Here is an 18,653-nt window from a genome sequence, read left to right on the forward strand (position 1 = left end):
ACACTAACGTGCCACGACAGTGTTTGGGAATCCCTGCCGTGTGTGGTGTAACATTAACATGAACTCAACACTGGAATGAATGGCCGTGTGCTAGGTGTGTTTCTGCTTCGTGCATCAAACGAGCCTAAAAAGTGCAAAGGTTTATTTGAACTCAATTAGTCTTCAACCCAGGGGCGCTTATTGACCTTAATTTCATGCTGAGCTTGGCCTCTGCCAAAGCTTTCCACCTCACTTGCTGCTACCTACAGCTTTTGCTGATTAATTGGGTCCAAAACCAAACCATGCAAAAACCATTGCCAGCTTTTCTATTTGTCACGCTGTCCAAACTCTTATGTAGATTCCCCCAAGGATATGCTCTTTGCAAATCGCATTACTGTATGTTCCATTTGTTGATTAATCACAAATGGTAATATTCCAGCAGTACTTCCCAGCTGGTCACAGAGTGATGGCTCTGGAAAAATAACAGCGCACTTTCCTTCAAATATGATGGAAAATAGCTTGTCTTTCCCTGTGGAACACCAGCTGTCAACCTCCAACCTAGCCAGTCATGTCTTAGTTTGTAAAGTTTTCCGACAGCAGATCGCTTGAAGGCACGCCGGTGTCAGTCAGTTCATGTCATCGGTCCAGCTGAATCCGTCGGAGGTCGGGGTGCAATCCGTTCGGGAAAGCTGGATAAGATTTTAGACTTTTTTTTTTTTTTTTTTTAATATTTCCCATAAGAAATAGTTGGAACTGACATTAACTCTGTACCCATCATGAAATCTTTATCTTAGTGTCATACAAGTTAGTCGCTTTATAACTAAAATAAAATAAAACTACTACATACACGTAAATATAACAGTAAATTTTTTTTGGACAACTCTGGCTATGAGTACATCACAAAGTCTCTTCACAAAGAAGAAATGCAGCAAATTTTGTGGCGCACGTTTCGCTGCTAGGCTAATTTTATGCATCGCACCAAGATCCATTTTCAGGTCAGTAATCATCACAGTTTTAATTTTTCAGATCATTTGTACACTTTTGTTGTTAATCCTGTTGAATTCTACCGAGGGATGCACCAACACTACTCAATTGTGAAAATGCTCCGATACTACAACACTGATAGGGATCGTGTGATTAAAATTTTACTACAGTTCGTGACAATTTTAACTCATAACTTGTAGTATTCCCAAAAATCAGTCCTGCGTTTATTTCTAGTTTAATTTGTAGGTAACATGGCATCTGTATTCCTACTTCCAGCAGACTATAACAGTATTCTTTGCCTCATATTTCTTTTTGTGTTCCTGCTGAGACACCACACAACGGAATTGCTTTATGTTACAGGCCACATTTTGGTGAAAAGTATGGCAAGACTTAACATGCAGCTGGATATTAAGATGCCAGTAATGGCAAGTTATTCCTGCAAAAACAGTGTTATGTAAGAGAAACCTGTCATTTTGAATAAATGATGGAACATGATTTGATTTGAATAAAACATTTTCAATTTCATCACATTTGAAAGATGCAATGGTATTATCGAGTATTGGTGCTGCGTAAGTACTTGCATCCTGTTTGAAAAGAATTGTCCATCCCTGTTTGGAGTGCCACGTTATGGTGACTTTTGACTCATGAGAGATTAGGTTTTACTTTTTTTTTTTTTTTTTTTTTTTGTTCTCACCCTGTCCTTACGTCCGCTGTGAACCTACAAGGCGAGCCAGTCGTGTCTGAGCTGCAAAGTGAATAATGATTGAAGGCCCATGCGCTTCATTCTTTTAATTCTTCTCACGATCCACAGCTCAATTGAAGACCCAGATGAGCGGTTTGCGTTGTGATTGGACGAAGGAGGAGGTCAAGAGCTGTTGCAACACACGCAATTTAAACCACAAAACCATTGAAGGGGAAAACTTGACCTGGAATTATCAGAGTGTATTTTTCAAATGGGGCTGCTGTCAGGTCATGTGAGGAAAGACAAGATCTTTTATTTTTTTATTTTTCCCCCCTTTCCTCCTGAATTCTGCACAGTCTCCTTGGGTTTCAGGCATATTTTTACAGGCTTGGATGCAGTCGGTATCAGTGTGATTCCTTCCTGCAGGCAGGCCCATTATCAGATAGCTTGGCTGCAAACCGCTGACAGACCGGGACGGTTGTGTTGGGGACTTAAGATTTGAAAGTTGCTATTATTTCATTTTGTTTACAGAGTCGCCGCGCAGAGCAATGCGCCGTTCCTTTTGAAATCAAAACAAAAGCGGATTTTAAGGTGGATTATGCGTGGCTTTGCATGGGATGAAGTTATGACTGTAATCAAAACCCTTGACGGAGGAGCCTGGCCGGGCGGCTATAAACGTCAGAGCTTTTCAACTTGATTTCTCGCCCACTCTTTCATGGGTTTTTGAGCGCATCGTTGCCTTTGTAGAGGATTTACGTCTTACCGTTTGAGCATCGTGCGGAATTGCTCGCAAGGTTTCTCGCGACGTTCCTTGCCGTTCACACATCAAGCCAGCTGTGGTTAGGCAGGGCTTGTTTGACTCGAAATAACTGCTGACTACTCAAGTGGCAGGAGTTCAAGTATGTGGCAGAACTATTTAAGAAAGCGTGCCAGGCCAACTCGCGTTTCTAAGGTCGAAATTGCAAAATTGTAGCCACAAACACTCCCAGCGTCTGCACTAGCTCGTTGCAAGTTTCTCATCCAGCTAGCTGTTTTTGTTGCCGCCCCCCTCTTCTCCGTCCGCTAGTACACTCTCTTTAGAGGATCAGAGAGAAAATCGTGTGTTGGCTTTTCCCTTTCCCCCCCTAAGAGCAGCATGGTGCACTGGAATAAATCCAGCAGGGAAAAGTAGCTTGCAGTCAGCACAAGTGAATTTGACTACCCTGGCAGCAATCGGAACTGTAACTTTATTTGTTGAATGATGTGGTCGCTGAGAATGAGTTGTTTTATTAATCTAATCTGTCACCATTTTAATAAGCGCTTAATTGTTCTGTTCAGGTTTCCGTTTCACGGTTGCGCTTCATAATCACATTTTCTCATTAACAGGCAAAACCAATTTATGGAGGGTGGTTGCTGCTTGCACCAGAGGGAACCAATTTTGACAATCCTTTGCACAGATCTCGGGTAAGTGTCTTCAATTTTGGGGACAATTATGTGAAGATGTTGGGTTGTTTCGAAAATAACCACTTTTCTTTTTTCTTTTCTTTTTTTAAAACCCTAATTGCCTGTTTCAATATGTTAAATATTGAAGTGGTTTATCCAATCGCTTTGTGTTACACAATTTGTTACCAAAAAAATCTTAACATTTCACATGGGCGGTAAGAATTGCCATTTACTGCGTAAACCATATTGTGTAACTATAAATGTATCTTTAGTTAGTAAAGTGTATTCTGAGATGAATTGTAAATGTGTTTATATCTGTCACTGGCATTGGGAAGAAACATTGCATTTCTCCAAAAACAATCACTTTTGAGGAAACCCAAATGACGACATTGGCATCATGGAGATCAAAGTATTTTCAACACTTAATATTTCTGAACATTAAAAAAAAAAAAAAAAATACTGACATTGGGACTGGCCAGTAGTATCCATAAAAATTTAAAATTAAATGAAAAATATATATATAGTTGTTGAAGTTGAATTTTTTAGGACTTGGCCCACCTGTAGTGATGTAGAAAATTGCTTAAACTGTAAAATGACAAAGGACTACACAGTACAGTACTAGATTTTGGTGATTACTGTTTTCCAGTTTTTTAATTTACTTGATTTTTAATATGTCTTTTTTTGGCAATGGCCTAATGATGCACATGCCCACAGCTTTTGAGAACAGAGACAAAGGCTTAATTATTCATGAAAAATGATGTCGAAATTGCTTATTTATTTTTTAAAATATTTGGCGGGGTTGTTGTTAACACTATTCTCTGTATGAGACATATTTACTTTTAATTTACAGGGACTTTTAATAATGGTTGTTTTCAATTTGATATCTATTCTTGCACTCTTTGGGAAAAAACGGACTTCAACTTCCTGTGGGAGTTTTTTTTTTTTTTTTTTTTCCGGCGCGATGAACGGTGGTTCACAATCTATAATGAGCCTGATATTGACTTGATTCCTTGAACCCTGCTCCCTTGCCATGGTGTAACGTGAGCCTCTCTCTGTTGCGCCGCCTTCTTTATCAACCCTCAGATAAAAACTGTCGGTGCATCCCAAAAGTGGAGCTGGGAGAATGTGGGGGAGGTGATGGAAAGGTTCCAGTTCTCACAGCCGCTCTGATGGCTTCCATATGTTTTTTTTTTTTTTGTTTTTTTGTTTTTTTGAGTGGGGGGTGTAGATGAAGCACCTCCGGATCATTCATCCCTGCTTTTGTCAACAGCCCGCTGCTTATACTGACAGCACTGATATGTTCGGCCTAGTCTGGCAAACATTTTGGATTGAGTAATATTTCCTAGAATGGCTTCAATGTATTTGTATGTGGCAACAATGGGCAGGCAGACCTGTTAGGGACCTCCCAATGCACCTTAGAAAGCGCTGCTCAATATTTCATGTATTATGTTGGAATCCGAGACCAGCAAAAGTAATGTAACACTGTCTGAGACAAAGTGGTGGGTAAAGAGAGATAAGCCGAGGGGGCGAGAAAATTTCTCATAACGAGGAAATGGATAAATGAAAACTGCCACCATTCGCTGAGGACATGAAGACCACACGAGAAAATATCTCAACGTCATACCACCAAACAAAATGTCAATTATGTACTTTCTGAAGTCATGTTTACATATTATCTGAATAAAAAAGGGGGGAAACTCAAAATCAATAATATACAGTAATGCAAGGGGATGAAATGATGCTGCACTTGCTTGAAAACATATGGTCCATGCTAAAAACGTTTTTCAAGAATTGACTTGCCCACACATGGTAAATGTTTACCAAAGGTTAGCTAGTATATTTACTCTTTGCATGTGTACTCTTTGCACTAGAGTGGATTGATCCATTTTTTGTCTCTCGCTCTAAACTTGGAATGTTACTGAAGTGCAGCACAGTAGGATAGTGGTTAGTATCTGCTTTGGGGATTCGAATCCAGACTCTGGTGTTCCTGTTGTTCCTTTGGTTCAATGGGTTGATTGAAGAATTTGAGTGTTAATAGTTGAGGAGAAGTGGAAGAAAATAGGTTGAATGGACTTGTGAAATGCACGGCTCGATTGAAATGGGAGTGATGACTCCCAGAATTCCTGACATGCAAAAAATGTTCAGTGAGCAAATTATTTTTTTTTTCCCGATTCTGAGCTGAGGCTTTGATTCCTGCACTGTGTCCGAAAGTGACCTTGACTTTTATGTCGGGGAAAGAACACCAAGTCGTTGGGAACCAAATGTGGCTGGAAGGGCGTGGAGTGACAAATCCACTTGTATGGCCAAAAAACATTCACACTTTGAACAGTTGTGTGCCAGTTGGTTCCAAAACGCTCAAAATATTTGATAGTCTGCATGCAGGGGACGAGTATGCTGCATTTTTTTTTTTTTTTTTTTTGGCTATGCAGTGTTTCTACCATGTTGATTTTCTGCAAATATCATTCTGACTTTGGTTATGTTGTAAAATGTAAAAGTTAATATGATTCCAAATGTTACTCATCCTGATGTTACTCATCGGTCAATGTTAATTAATAATGCACAACTTTGTCTTTTTGTTTTTTTTACATGCAGAAATGGCAAAGGAGGTTTTTCATCCTTTATGAGCACGGCTTACTTCGCTACGCTCTGGATGAAATGGTGAGTAAAAGGCAGCCTTTTCCCTACTTGGCTATTTATAGAATGGTCTGGGATGAAATTGTCGATCACTTTTAGTATTTGTGTTGCATGCACTATTAAGTTGATTCACAAAACAATCACTGAAATGGTCATTTAAATTTTGTATCATCAACCGTATCGGTTTCTCCTTGGGTAATTCTTCCTTTGTACCCGCTGTTAATGAATGCCTGCACTGCATCAGACAATAGAAGGGAAGTAACTTTGGTCCTTGAGACTTCTCAAAGGGGCCTGTTTGAAATAGAAACATCAAGTTTGCCTTATAGAAAAGGTTTGCTTTAAAGTGGGAGTGGTCCTAATTAGAAACTTGCGCTATTTTCATTCAACAAGTTTGAACAATTAGTTGAGCCTACCCCCCCGTTTTCGGACTGGATTAAACGTCCAAACTAGCCTTGCAGTGTCAGGAGGAATGAAGTTACACCACACACGGTGTTGTTGCAGAGAGTCATGCGCTCAGCTCTGTCTGTTTGGTTTGCGGCCTGTTCAAATATTGTGCAAGATCCTCATGATTCCTTTGGGTTCCGAAAGGGAAAACTGGAATAACCGCCCCGGTGCCAGGAAGATCGATGTCGTTTTTGCAGCGCCACAAGTTCGGTATCGAATAGCTGCTGTTTTTCTAAGTCACCTGTTCATGTTTGGTTCCAGTTGCACTGTGTCATGTGATTGAGCCCGTGACTGACCCAGAAGCGGCGCTTTTCAAAGCACGGGATGCACACTGTATTGTGGTGAAGCATCAGCACATCCTTTATTTGACCCTTTCTTTCTACATGTGGCATGTTCTGGCAGAAGAGACGCGGAGTGTTTATATAATACGGATGGAACGGATTTGAGTTTAAACCTTGAGGGGAAATTGCATTTTCCCCACAGATTGACTCGTACGCTGAGTGGTTTTTGTATTCATTGTGCGTCCCTATTTCTTCGGCAAGATGCTACATCATACGAAGCATTGTGAGAAATACTGCACAATGTCTTTCTCGACACTGGAGGCCACTGAATGGAGAGGCTGTGTTGACAGGATGGTAACACCGGAAAGAAGATTGATGATGTGAAGAGAATTTTAGAGAAAGCTCAAATCTTGTTCTCTGTTCATTGTTCGCTGGATGTCAATCATCCGCTTTTAATCTCCTTACTGAATGTAGGATGAAAAAGGGAAGGAAGGTTAGCGAGGGTCTGGAGTTGGAAATATCAAGTGACGCTAAATGTAGAGCCTCACAGTAATCATTTGTGTTTCACTTGGTTGCATGATGTCGATCAGTCTGTGTAGCTACAGCAGGTGATTTTTATGGATTAAAAATTCAACGGAAAATATTAATAAGCTCAAGTTCAAAAAAGTAGTAGTAAATATTTTATTCAGGTTGTTTTTTTTTTTTTAGTTTTTCATTCAGTCAGCATCAGAATGAAACCAAACATTTTAAGTCTTTTTGTGTGCGACATAAGGTCCAATTTAAAGACCGGTATCTTTTGCCAGTATCATGTTGCTCCAGACCACATCACACGTCCCATCCGAGGGAATGTTAGGCTTGTGGATGAGGTGGTGCCCCTCTCTTTTCCTCTCGGCCCACTTTTATGGCTATCTTGACTTTTAACCAAAGCCAGATGGGCTGCGGTCCCAACCTGCAGGATGTGGCCCGGCTGAAGGGGGAACGAGACTAGTTTTAGCAAAGGCCTTGGCTATCACAATTCTCTGGGCCACTGACTTGGAGTTGCCCACCTGCGTGGTGCATAATGACGATTAATAGAAGAATGCGTGTAGAGAAAATGCATTCTATTACTGCATAGAGGAGAGGAGAGGAGAGTTTAAGTCGACTTTGTATTCCTCATTGAAAATGTCAAGCGTGTAATGTAGCGTGTTGTTTCAGTACGCATATGGCAATAAAATACATTCACTTACAGTGAATAACTGAGAACAATTCAAGTCTCCTGTACCAGACTATAAAAGCTGGTTACCCAGGGCAACAGCCACAGTTATTTCAGAGGGACTTGGTTGCCATGGGCAACATGTTTTGTCATCTATTCTAGCAACAAATGCCCAAGGCATGTACTGTAAAACAATGGACAGTGTATTATGTAATGTCGTTTCTTTATAGATCCTGACTGAAGGCACTATGGAAGCATCATTAGAGCTTGTTTTAAGTTCTTTGGTGACTGACTGACAGGAAACAGCAGACTGCAAATGTACTGCAATTATGTCTGTCAAATAAAATCACAATGTACTACTATTTTCATTTTTTTTTGTTTTTTTGTTTTTTTGTTTTTTTTTTACTTTTAGTCATGATTGAACACTTTTAGGTCTAATTAAATTATTCAAGAGCCACTCTTGTTTCTTAACAAGAGCAATTGACTCCATTCGAAGTGGCCAAACCTGTATGATGCTGCATATCTCCATGTTGAATTGGGTGACCTCTTTGCAAAAATAATAAGATGAGTACGTGACTTTATCTTTTTGTTTTTAAGCATTCGTTCATTTATTTTCTATGCAGCGTACAAAATTGCCACATGCAACTGGTTCAGGGTCTGTCAGTCAAGTGTGAACTTCTCTCGAGACGTATCAGGATATAAAATCAACAAATCTGAACATAATAGGATAAAGATGTTTTATTGCTGAACAACGAGATTGGCAGCAAATTAATCAAGTTTAATGATAATGATGATGACTTCACAGTCAGATCTTGAACACTTATTGGCAAGTACGCCGTAGAATGTTAACCACCGCTTTCCGACACTAATCAGCAACACACCACAGCAAGAAATACTGTATGTTGTAATCTTCTGTGCAATCTTACTCTGTGGTTTTGCCCAGACTTAGTACCATGTCATAACTTAACATGTGAAATGATTAGACCATTCAAACCCGTCAAGATGTATGAAAAATAGATGTGTCAGGTGGGCGTTAAGAACCCTCCTGTACTGCTTCAATCACACTCGGATGAGTGTTCAAGATCAACACTCACACTTAATAACTGCTTTACATCGCTCATGTAACGCTTAGCTGCCACTGACCAGTTGACTCATCACTTCCCATCATATGAATTAGGCCTAAAGTGTAATTCTTTAACTCATTCACTCCCAGCCATTTTCACAGAAGCAATCCCGTTCGCTCCCGGCTGTTTTACTGGATTTTGACAGATTTTGCAAGGCCCACAGAATATTGTGTTCTATTGCAATAAAAGCATGGAACCTATCAAAAGAAAGATTAAAGTCCTAAAAATATGTTTCTGTTTCCGTTTTGCAGCAATTAGCGTTAGAAGAGAGCTAAGTTTCATCAGTTTTCACAAATCTATTAAAAATTGTAAGTAATTTAGCTTTTTTTCAACATGGCCCTGGTTGATCTCCTTTGCTCTGCTGCCACCTGCTGGCCGTTTGTAATAACTACCATTTCTGCAACCGTTCTTTGCAGTTGAGAGGCTGCATCAAAGCCTTCTGTATGCTCTAGCATAAACAGATGGAAAAAAAAAAACAAAAAACGTATAAATACATCTTTGGGACACTTAAAACATTAAAAAAAAAAACGTATTTTACACTTTATTGGGAGCAAATGAGTTACTGATGGCATTGATTAATCGACTTCAGATGGATAGTAACTATATTTAAAAAAAAAAAAAATCTTATATTGTTTAACCTAAAATCCTTAATTGTCTGCAAATAAAGAGGCTCACTGTTGCAAAAGCATCTGACTAAACATGTATTCATACGGACTTGAATCAAAAGTGACTGTTTGGTGCGTATACCACATCCCTTATTATTCTCCACAAGAACATGATGTTCTCATGACGCTTTTAGCTCTTGAAGTCCTTCTCATTTCATGTCAGCTCAATTAATTTCCTGTGTTTACTGGAATTCAAAAATGTGGACCTCTGCCCTATTGCACTGTCCAAGACCGGAGTTTTGAGAAACTTCCAATTCCCATTTTGTGCATTCTTTGTTAATTTGAGACACACCATTCTGCTTTCTTCTACACGAATCTTGCAGACACAAGTAACTAATGTTTACATTGAGATTTGCAAGCCCTGTGGTATGCTTAAACGTTGCATAGACCCTCTGTACCCCGAGGAGTTTAAAATTGCGTGCTCTTTTGATGGGCTTTTGTCCTACGTTGGACGGGGACTGACAAAAGCATTTTGGGAGATGAATGAGTGGGTAGGATGTCATGAGTTGCCTCCCAGGCACCACCATTGCCCCTCAAATTAGGAACACTTAAAGGGGAACTTCAGTCTGTCTCTCACGGGAAACAGCGGAGATGGATGTCAACTGGAGAATTGTGCCGATTAGATTGCGACGTTATTGTGGGATTAAATGAAAAGCATTGATTTGACGTTGATCTTGATAAGACCATGTATGCAAACATTGTCCAATCATGGATCCCGTGAAGCATCTGTGTGTGTCTTCTTTAACCCTTGCTGTTCTTTCCTTGTGAATCCAGTAGTAACCAATCTGTTGGAATGTAAACAACCATGGCTTACAGTGGGGTCACAGTTCGCATCGCGCAAGGCCACAAAACCATGGGAATAGTCGGCCACGCGGCTTGTAATCATCAGGCTCTGCGCAACTGCCATTCAAGCTAATGACAGGCCCACGTTACAAATGGTCCCAACTCGTCAGTCACCAGCGTGATGTGGCGAAGCTGTACTTGGCAAAGTGTATGGACAAATACAGACTCCAACCTTTTGTTTTACTTAATAGATTCAGTGGTAGAGCTTTCTAGTTTCTGATTCTCTACATTTTTTTTTCTTTTTCTCGAGCCATTCATCATGCAGTGAAGGTCAAGCCCCACAAGGCTTTGCTAAAGTCAACGACCAAGGCTATAGCTGACATGGCCGTCACCTTTGCTTATCCTATTACTCCCTCTGGTTCACTTTCCCATCGTTGTCTGCTAACGCTCTCTCTCTCTCTCTCTCTCTCTCCCTGCCAACCTCTTGTACGTGCGTCTTTCATTCCATTTTGCCCTGGCCAATAAATCATTGGTGCCGGAGAAAGCGGCCAGCCGCGTTGTGCAACTTCTCCCTCTCCCTTTCTCCAGAGGCTCCCTCTGCCTGCTTTGCTCAGTTTAGTTGAAAAAGTGGACCAGGACGGTGACAAAAGGTTTTATTGAAAGTGTCAGGGTGAAGGGTGAGCCAGCTTTGAGAGATGAACTTGTAAAACATTGGGGAAAATGGGTCGGTGTGTTTATATGTGAGGGTGGGGCTGCTTGTATGAGACAACAAGAGGTATGAAAATGTGCCATTATGATCTTCCATGTACAATTGCTGTCATTTGGATTTTGGCTAACACTTACTTTTTGGGGTTTTCCATTATACAGGTGACAAGTGTCATAAAATTATAATAAACAAATTCAGGGAGATTATTATATTACCGATGTCATCTTCAGCCATAAGTAGCAGAAAAACAGCCTCTCCTAGGCTCTTCAGATGGAACCAAAGCCAGAATAAATTGTTTTTGTCGCATGATAATTCAGACTTTTGAACCTTCCTGTTGCACTTTACTAGAAAGAAAAGACTTCAGCTGTTAGTTTTTTATCCAACCACAGCCATGAAACATGGATAACTGTTACACTGCTTGTAATTATACATTTCTTTCCTTTCATCATTATAACCAGCCCCCTGAGGGCAACCATAACTGCGCTGTGGCTCGCGATGAAAACAACTGTCCTGTTACTCTTTTGATTGCTTATGTCATTTCCCTAAGATGTCTTGGTTGGATGGTCCAGTTTGTAATTTTACCCCAGCCCCATACTGCTGTCATAACGGAGCTACAGGCGCAGCAGCTGCAGCAAAATGTCTATTCAAGTTGCGACAGGTGTATTGAATGACCTTCAACCCTTCACCTCAGCCTGTCCTGCCATCTGTTCATCCCAGGACCCCGCAGACATATTCTTATGAGAAAAACAAACATTCAGCTGTGGTTTTGATCCCGATAGGCAAGAGTACAAAATATAAGAGATTCTGTAATGATGAACCTCAAAATAAAATTAGTTGGTACTTGTAATTGTGTGACAGAGCAATGTGTTGCGTGGTAGTGTTAGTTGCTATGGAGGGTGATTCTCATGGTGGTTTTGGAGTTGTCTTCAGGGCTACGGTTTGAATATTTACTGCTCTGCGAATGAGTCACAGTACTTTGAGTGAATACTGGGCTTGGTTACATTAGAAAAGAGAACTGGTCCATATTTGTTACATTTGCGTAGACTTTACAAATGGGACATAAATGGCAATGAATTTTACAACGCCCATCAATATTCAGGCAAAGTCTCAGTCCTTATGCTGAAGGAGATGGCAGCTTCAACCCTTATCTGGACAGAAACCACCTGTTGGTATATTGAGCTGGAGGAAGGCGTGTCAACGTATGCATACTGAAAGAAAAAGAGAAACAAGTGCCGTGTTAAAGCACTTCATGGACTGTAAGTTTGTTGTGTTGTTGGTTACCACTGTAACCTACACGACACGCGTTCCCAAATCACATCATTTGCTGTTGTGCCACATGAATGCCCGATTACATCATGCCCTGCATTTGACCACGCTTGATTCTGGATTTGCACGTAATGCTGGTAAGAAAAGGGTGACCTGATAATAAGCAAGGCTGCAAAAAAAAAAAAAAAAATAGAGACATTATTGTTTTATTAATAAAAGCTGACAAGAAATGTTATCATTCTGGGAAAGCACACACCCACTTGAACTAATTCCGCTAAGACACTGCAAGTGTGAACAACAGGCCACATGACACAAATTCAGGGTAGCGCCTGTTTAGGTTCGTTTCCCAGCCAATCGGTCACCATCTAAAATGATTTCTCGCAGTCGTCTTATCACAATTGATGACAAATGTGTCATTCATAGACATTACATAAACCCCATGACCAAAGCATGCACTTTTGACTGTGTAACTGCGGTTCATCTTCCATTTATACAACATCCAATTTGGAAATAGTGATGCAGGACTTTCTCTTCATCCTCCAACACTTGCCTCCTCTTCCTCCTCCTCTGCATCCCCATCTCTGACGATGCTGGCCGCGCGGAACCACCCACGCTCCTCTCACTATTTGCCATATGAGGACCAACACTCTGGCTGCCCACGTTCCCTGAAATACCTGCTTGGAAACGTGTTGACGTGCGCTTGCAGCTGTCCATTTTATGTCGTGGAGGCTGCTAGAGCGGGTCGTGGTGCCTTGAGATATGAGTGACCTGACTTGGAAGTTTTTCGCTGTATGGCGGAAGATGACTCATCTCGTCATAATCCTGCTGTCAAATGAAATAAATGATCATATATAACCTTGTACACCACCAGCCCACTAACAGAAGGTCCTTATTCAAGTTGCTGTTTGGATGCGTGACTGTTTGGCCCGAGCAACTTTTAGAGGTGACTCGATCCGTCTGGCACCCGAGGACATTTCCCCCCGCGGCGGCTTGCGGGTTCACTCGTATCCAAAAACGTGTTTACCTCTATTGTCCCAGGTTGCTAAGGAAAGTTTTATTGCACATTTTCTGTTATCGGTAATGAGCAGGATGCCGGAGCCACGAAGAGAGCCGAGCGCTTGCCATATTGGTGAGTCAGGATGATGCAGTGCCAGCTCATCATCGTTCCTTCACACTTGACGTCGTGAAGAAGAAAAGAGATGTGACTGTGGGTGCAGAGTTGCTGACCTTGGAGCCAGTTTGTGGGTTCCTGTTGTTACATGTCCTGAGAAAGTAATGCAGAGTGAAAGGCGTAGTTGTCAAGTTCAGTCCTGGCAGACGATTACCGCCTAAGAGATGTTTACCATCAGCTTACAGGTGTTTGTAACAAAATAACTCGGGCAGTGAACAATATTTTTGCAGAAGTGTGGGTCTGATTTAGAAAGAATGTCGCGAAAAAGATGTGATGCCTGTGACTCAATCACAGGTCACATTCCGGTTTCTTCGATCGTGCTGTTACTTTTAATTGAGCGGGATTATCCGCATGTGTTTTTCAGTGCTACAAATGACTCTGTCAAACTAAAATGCTGATTTACAAGATGAAAACTAAACAAAATGTTCAGCCAGCTGCCAATGCAATATTTATTCACACTTGCTTACCGCTTAGTGATTCACCAGTCAGTATTTTATGCTATTGTTTGACTTTTTGCCACAGAAATATGCGTGTTGTCTTTCTAATTTCCGTACACTGATCCCAAAATCTGTTGTCTCTCCATTATTTCCTTCTGTGAGGGTGAAGGGGAGGAGTGCTTCTATGGCTTGACAATCCCACATTGTGTGAACTGGTGCTGCTCCACAAAGGACCCATTGTGGTCGGACATGGGGACAGGGTCTGGGATAGGTGACAGAGGTGCAGGTTCAAAGGGGCCTGGTCTGGGGGCTACTGTGGCCCTGGCTGGACTGAAAAAGTGCGTGGAGGTCAGCTGACCCCAGGCCAGAGTTTGGAAGGGTCCACACGTGTGAGGGGAGTCTCGTGCTGGTTTCCTCGCAAAACCCCTCTAACAAATATTAACTGTAGCGCCACATAGCCAGCTTATTAATGCAGCAGATGGATTGAACTGTAATCGGGTTTTGATTTCTTTGTGATTGTGATGTGAATTAAAATCTTGGTGCTTAAGATGCTTATTGAACTGTTCCCAGAATCACACTTTTATTTTATTTTTTTTAATCCTGTTTTGACTCCAAGTCAAGGACACGACTTGCATGAGCAGCGTACTTTTCGATTTGTTTACACAGACAGATGGGCCAAGCAGTCAACAACTAAAGCATTCATTTCCCGACATTCCCATTGACCGCCAGATCCGTAAGCCGCCTTTGCCACTTTTCCTTCTCTCAGTGGCCAAAGCTCCCCTCCTGTCGCCAAGTCTGAGAGTGACAGGGCTCTCAGGTCAAGCTGACGCCAAGTCTCCCCTTTGCGATCTGAAGCAGGCCCACCAGGCCCTCGCCCAGCTGTCCCAGGGTCTGTTTGTCAGTCTACCTGTCAAGCACAGCTGTCAAGTCGACCTCTCACCCTGTCGAGGGTCCTTGGTTGATTTTTAATCCACGGGCACAAGCGGTCACCCCCATTGATTTGGCAAGTGGCACTCCTTGAGTGGGCACACCAGACTGCTGAGATTTAGAGTAATCCCCCGCTATTCACTGACTGTCGGGACTGAGCCCTGTTATGAATAGTGAAAGAACACAAATGAGTCCCCACTTGAAGTGGATTTTAATTGCTTATTAATAATGTAAAATCTGGCCCAATAAAACAGCATATACTGTATTTCATCTTTCTTGCTAAACTCTGAACCAAAATGGCAAATTGATTTCACATTTTATTCACACTGACATACTGCAAGCATTTTTTGTTACCTAATCCGTTTTTTAAATGAACTAAATAATAGTTGAAACACATTTGGTTTCACAGTCATAATGTCCCTCTGATGTGTGAGGTAAACCACAGCTAAATGCAGACCGTGACAAAAATGAGTTTGACACCCTGGTTTAAGCAGTGAATATACCAAAAGCTATGATCCCCAAACACTTGAATATAATTTCAAGATCATCTTACATTACATTTAAAACAAATGGCTTACAGATGATTTGGTTTCAGCAGAGCTCAAACATACGCAAACAACTCAGGCTGTTAAACAGTCAGGATATGTCTCTTCTAATTCTACATCCTACTCTCCTATTATCCTGGGTTTTGGTGCCATGCGTTGGCATCTTACAAGTACAAAAATACCCTAGAAGGTTATGAAGTGATTAAGTGCATTTTTGAACTATTAACTTTGGATGGGTTAAAAACGTGATTTGGTGAATTTGCAAATGATAAACTGTGAATATGCAGGGGATTACTGTCCTTAAGTGTCAGTATATAAGCATTTTTGACCCAGTTTATAATGTGAAAGAGGTCAGCATTTAAAGTGACATTTCACAGGGACGTAGTCAATGCTAGTCAGCCGCCCTCAGGGTGGGATTACCATCAACTATTGACTTCTCCGCCCACATCAGAGGCCATCCGCTGGATTTAATTGCTCTGGTACTGTCATGGCACGGTAGTGCTGCGCAAATAGGTTTTGCTGAATGTGATTTATTGGGTCACCGGCCAAGTTGAGTGTGACGCCTTTTAATCTAGTCTCGCTCGCTCCTATACGCCGATGCACGTAGGGGCTGTAATTTATCATTTGTGGCTATAGACACTAAGACACCAACCACAGTGGTTGCGTGCTGTAATGTTTCCCGTATGTGTATTGCAGTGACGGCAGGGTCCAAAGAACGCTTGTTCTTCTCTGCATTACTCATTTTATGTTATCCAACAACTATAAAACATATTTCAAAGCTAAAAAGAAATTCTGTTCCCCAAGTAAATGATGTTAAGTTTAATGTGTTGTTTGGTCATTCTGAGGTCATCAATAATCATATTTACGGATTTGGAGGCGACTCGCTTGTAAATGTTCTCACAGGCACATGTTCCTCTGCACAGACTGTTGTTGTCTGCTGTGCAAATTCTGGCCCCATGTTGACATTTGGGTGGATTATGTGAGAAAATCATGTGGCGGGATATGCGAGCGCGTCTGTTCATTTGATTTCCCGCCCTCTGTCGCACTTCCCACATGTCCTTCTGTTGTGTCTTCCAGCCCAGTACGCTTCCCCAGGGTACAATCAATATGAACCAGTGCTCCGACGTCATTGACGGAGAGTCCAGGACGGGTCAGAAGAACTCCTTGTGCATCCTAACCCCTGAAAATGAGCACTTCATTCGGGCTGAGTGTAAAGAAATTATTAACGGGTAAGTAGGCTTGCGGCCGTCAACCTGATATATAATGCTTGACAGGTGAGTGTTGTAGCTTAGTGTTGTTATGGGCCACATTTAAGACGAGAACGTGTGATTGCCTTTGCTTTTAAAACTACGCTGCCCTCTGCTGGCTTCTTGGGACTGTTTATGCTTTGTGACTCGTGTGTTTATTGTCAGTTTGATGTCACATGAACAAGAAATGCACTCTCTATTCTCTTTATAGTTGGCAGGAAGCTCTGACCGTGTACCCCAGAACGAACAAGCAGAATCAGAAAAAGAAGCGCAAGGTGGATCCACCTACTCAGCAGGTGAAGAATTTCACGTTTTTTTTGTTAATAGTCCTTTATTGGTACAATAAAAGTAGTATATGCTGCAGTATTACACAGTGTAAACTGTTGCCAGTCCACTCGCAATCTTCTCTTCAGTCTGTTGTGTGTGCCCACAAAGTTCCCTCTGAGGCCCATTGTCTGGTTCCCCTAATGATGATGCCATAAATTAGGCTGAGTTGACTGACATTACATAACTCATTTGCCGAGGGAGATTGGTGACACTCTGCACTCTACTAGGGTTTCACAAGCTGTGTTGTGGCCCCCCCAAAAAAATGAATTTGTGTTACTCTTTCTATATATTTAAAAAAAAAAAAAAACTGACAATATAACAGCAAAGTTAATCAATCACAAACAAGGCTGAAAAATCCTGATAGTAATTGTTGTGGGCAAGTGACTTACATCAGCATTTGTAAACAGTGAGGTGAGGGCGTAGGAGTGCGATACACATTAAGTGACGAAACTCTTGGGAAAATGATTTGCAGTAATTGGAGAGAACTGCGAGTTGTACATAATTTGTGGGGGAATGATAAAACTTGCGAGAATTACTCAAATTGTGAAATCTGTGACGATCTCCTCCTTGTCCAATTGGATGCAAGACGCCACATAATTAAATATTCCTACTATAAATAATCCATTAGATATTTACAAAATGCAGGCTTTATAAAATAGGTTGGTAATTTAAACTTCGACACTGTAAAATAGAAGTAAAATTAACAACAAAAAAAACATTGGCAACGTTTCGACCAAGATTATTACGCATCACACAGTCTGTTAACAATGAAAGCTGTCTGTGATTGGCAGGGCGGCGTAGCTACAAGTCAGTGTTTTTCCACCCAGGACATGAATGGACATCCAGTGAGTTTATCTCAACTGAACCTTCTATATTGCATCACCTAAATTTCGCCTCTATTGCGCAATCAATCAAGATCAAGGCCAATGGACGTGCGTTTTTCTTCGCTTAAACACAATTGGAATTGCATGTTGGTGGTGATTAAAAACATTGGGGCTTAATAGTTGTTGGGCCACTTTGATTCTAAATGTTTTTTTGTCGTAGATTTAAAGTACTTCAAATGAAGGAATTTCCACTATCATTTCCTTGTGACATCAGAACTTTAAATACTGTACCAAGGTGATTTCAATCTTCAACACGATTGGGACTAATCTCTATTTAGTTGATCATTCATGTGTTGAGCTGGACTTTTGTGAATCTTTCCAGTTTGTGTACATTTGTGAGGGGGATCCTGTCAGAGATTTTCCTTTTTTTTTCTTTCTCCAAAATGCAAATATGGGGCAAACATAATTCTCATTTGAGTGCAATGTGTCTCAGTTGTTTTTGTCCTTTTACTGTATATTACTTTCAACAATCATGCCATCAAATGACTTTTTATTTATTTATTTATTCTGTGCTATAGATGACATACATTTCGACAAGCATTTTTCACTTTTTCTATTTTTTTTGTTTTTTGTTTTTCCTAGCCTCGTCGTGACCTTACCTCCCATTTTGTCCTCTCCTCCTCCCTCCCGCTTCTTCCATCCCAAACCCCTGCCCAGGAACCCGGCCCGGCCAAGGTGACGGTGACCAGCAGCATCAGCAGTGGAGGCAGCATCCCGTGTCTGCCCAGCAGCATCGCCAGCGCCGAGCGTGTCCCCATGAGCCGTGCCACTTTGTGGCAGGAGGAGAGCCGCTGGAGTCGAGCCACCATCCCCTGTAGCCGCAGCGCCTCCTGTCTTAGCCAGCTGGGCCAGAGCCAACCGGACTCCACTATCACTACTCAAGATGGTTAGGACAACACTAGCACAACACTCATGATTCTCAAAGGGTTTGATTAGTACAAGCTGCAAAACGT

At 41.5% G+C, this 18,653-nt stretch overlaps 1 protein-coding gene across 6 annotated transcripts in view; it reads left to right on the forward strand.

Moving 5' to 3' along the window:
• Nucleotides 1–18,653, forward strand: part of LOC144004603 (uncharacterized) — a 39,469-nt gene that overhangs the window by 1,397 nt on the left and 19,419 nt on the right. For 4 of the 6 annotated variants that reach the window (XR_013279414.1, XM_077501922.1, XM_077501923.1 and 1 more), the window contains exons 2-6: nucleotides 3,011–3,088; nucleotides 5,660–5,725; nucleotides 16,320–16,471; nucleotides 16,701–16,785; nucleotides 18,283–18,586. Coding sequence is in view for 5 of the 6 variants with exons in the window: in XM_077501922.1 (XP_077358048.1) it covers nucleotides 3,011–3,088; nucleotides 5,660–5,725; nucleotides 16,320–16,471; nucleotides 16,701–16,785; nucleotides 18,283–18,586 (685 nt within the window). In the remaining variant the exon portion in view is untranslated. Of the gene's footprint in view, nucleotides 1–3,010; nucleotides 3,089–5,659; nucleotides 5,726–16,319; nucleotides 16,472–16,700; nucleotides 16,786–17,792; nucleotides 17,936–18,282; nucleotides 18,587–18,653 lie in introns of those variants that run through there. The other 2 variants (XM_077501924.1, XM_077501926.1) reach the window with 2 other exon arrangements.

The sequence above is a fragment of the Festucalex cinctus genome, chromosome 17 (genome assembly GCF_051991245.1).
Source record: "Festucalex cinctus isolate MCC-2025b chromosome 17, RoL_Fcin_1.0, whole genome shotgun sequence".
NCBI classification, from domain to species: domain Eukaryota; kingdom Metazoa; phylum Chordata; class Actinopteri; order Syngnathiformes; family Syngnathidae; genus Festucalex; species Festucalex cinctus.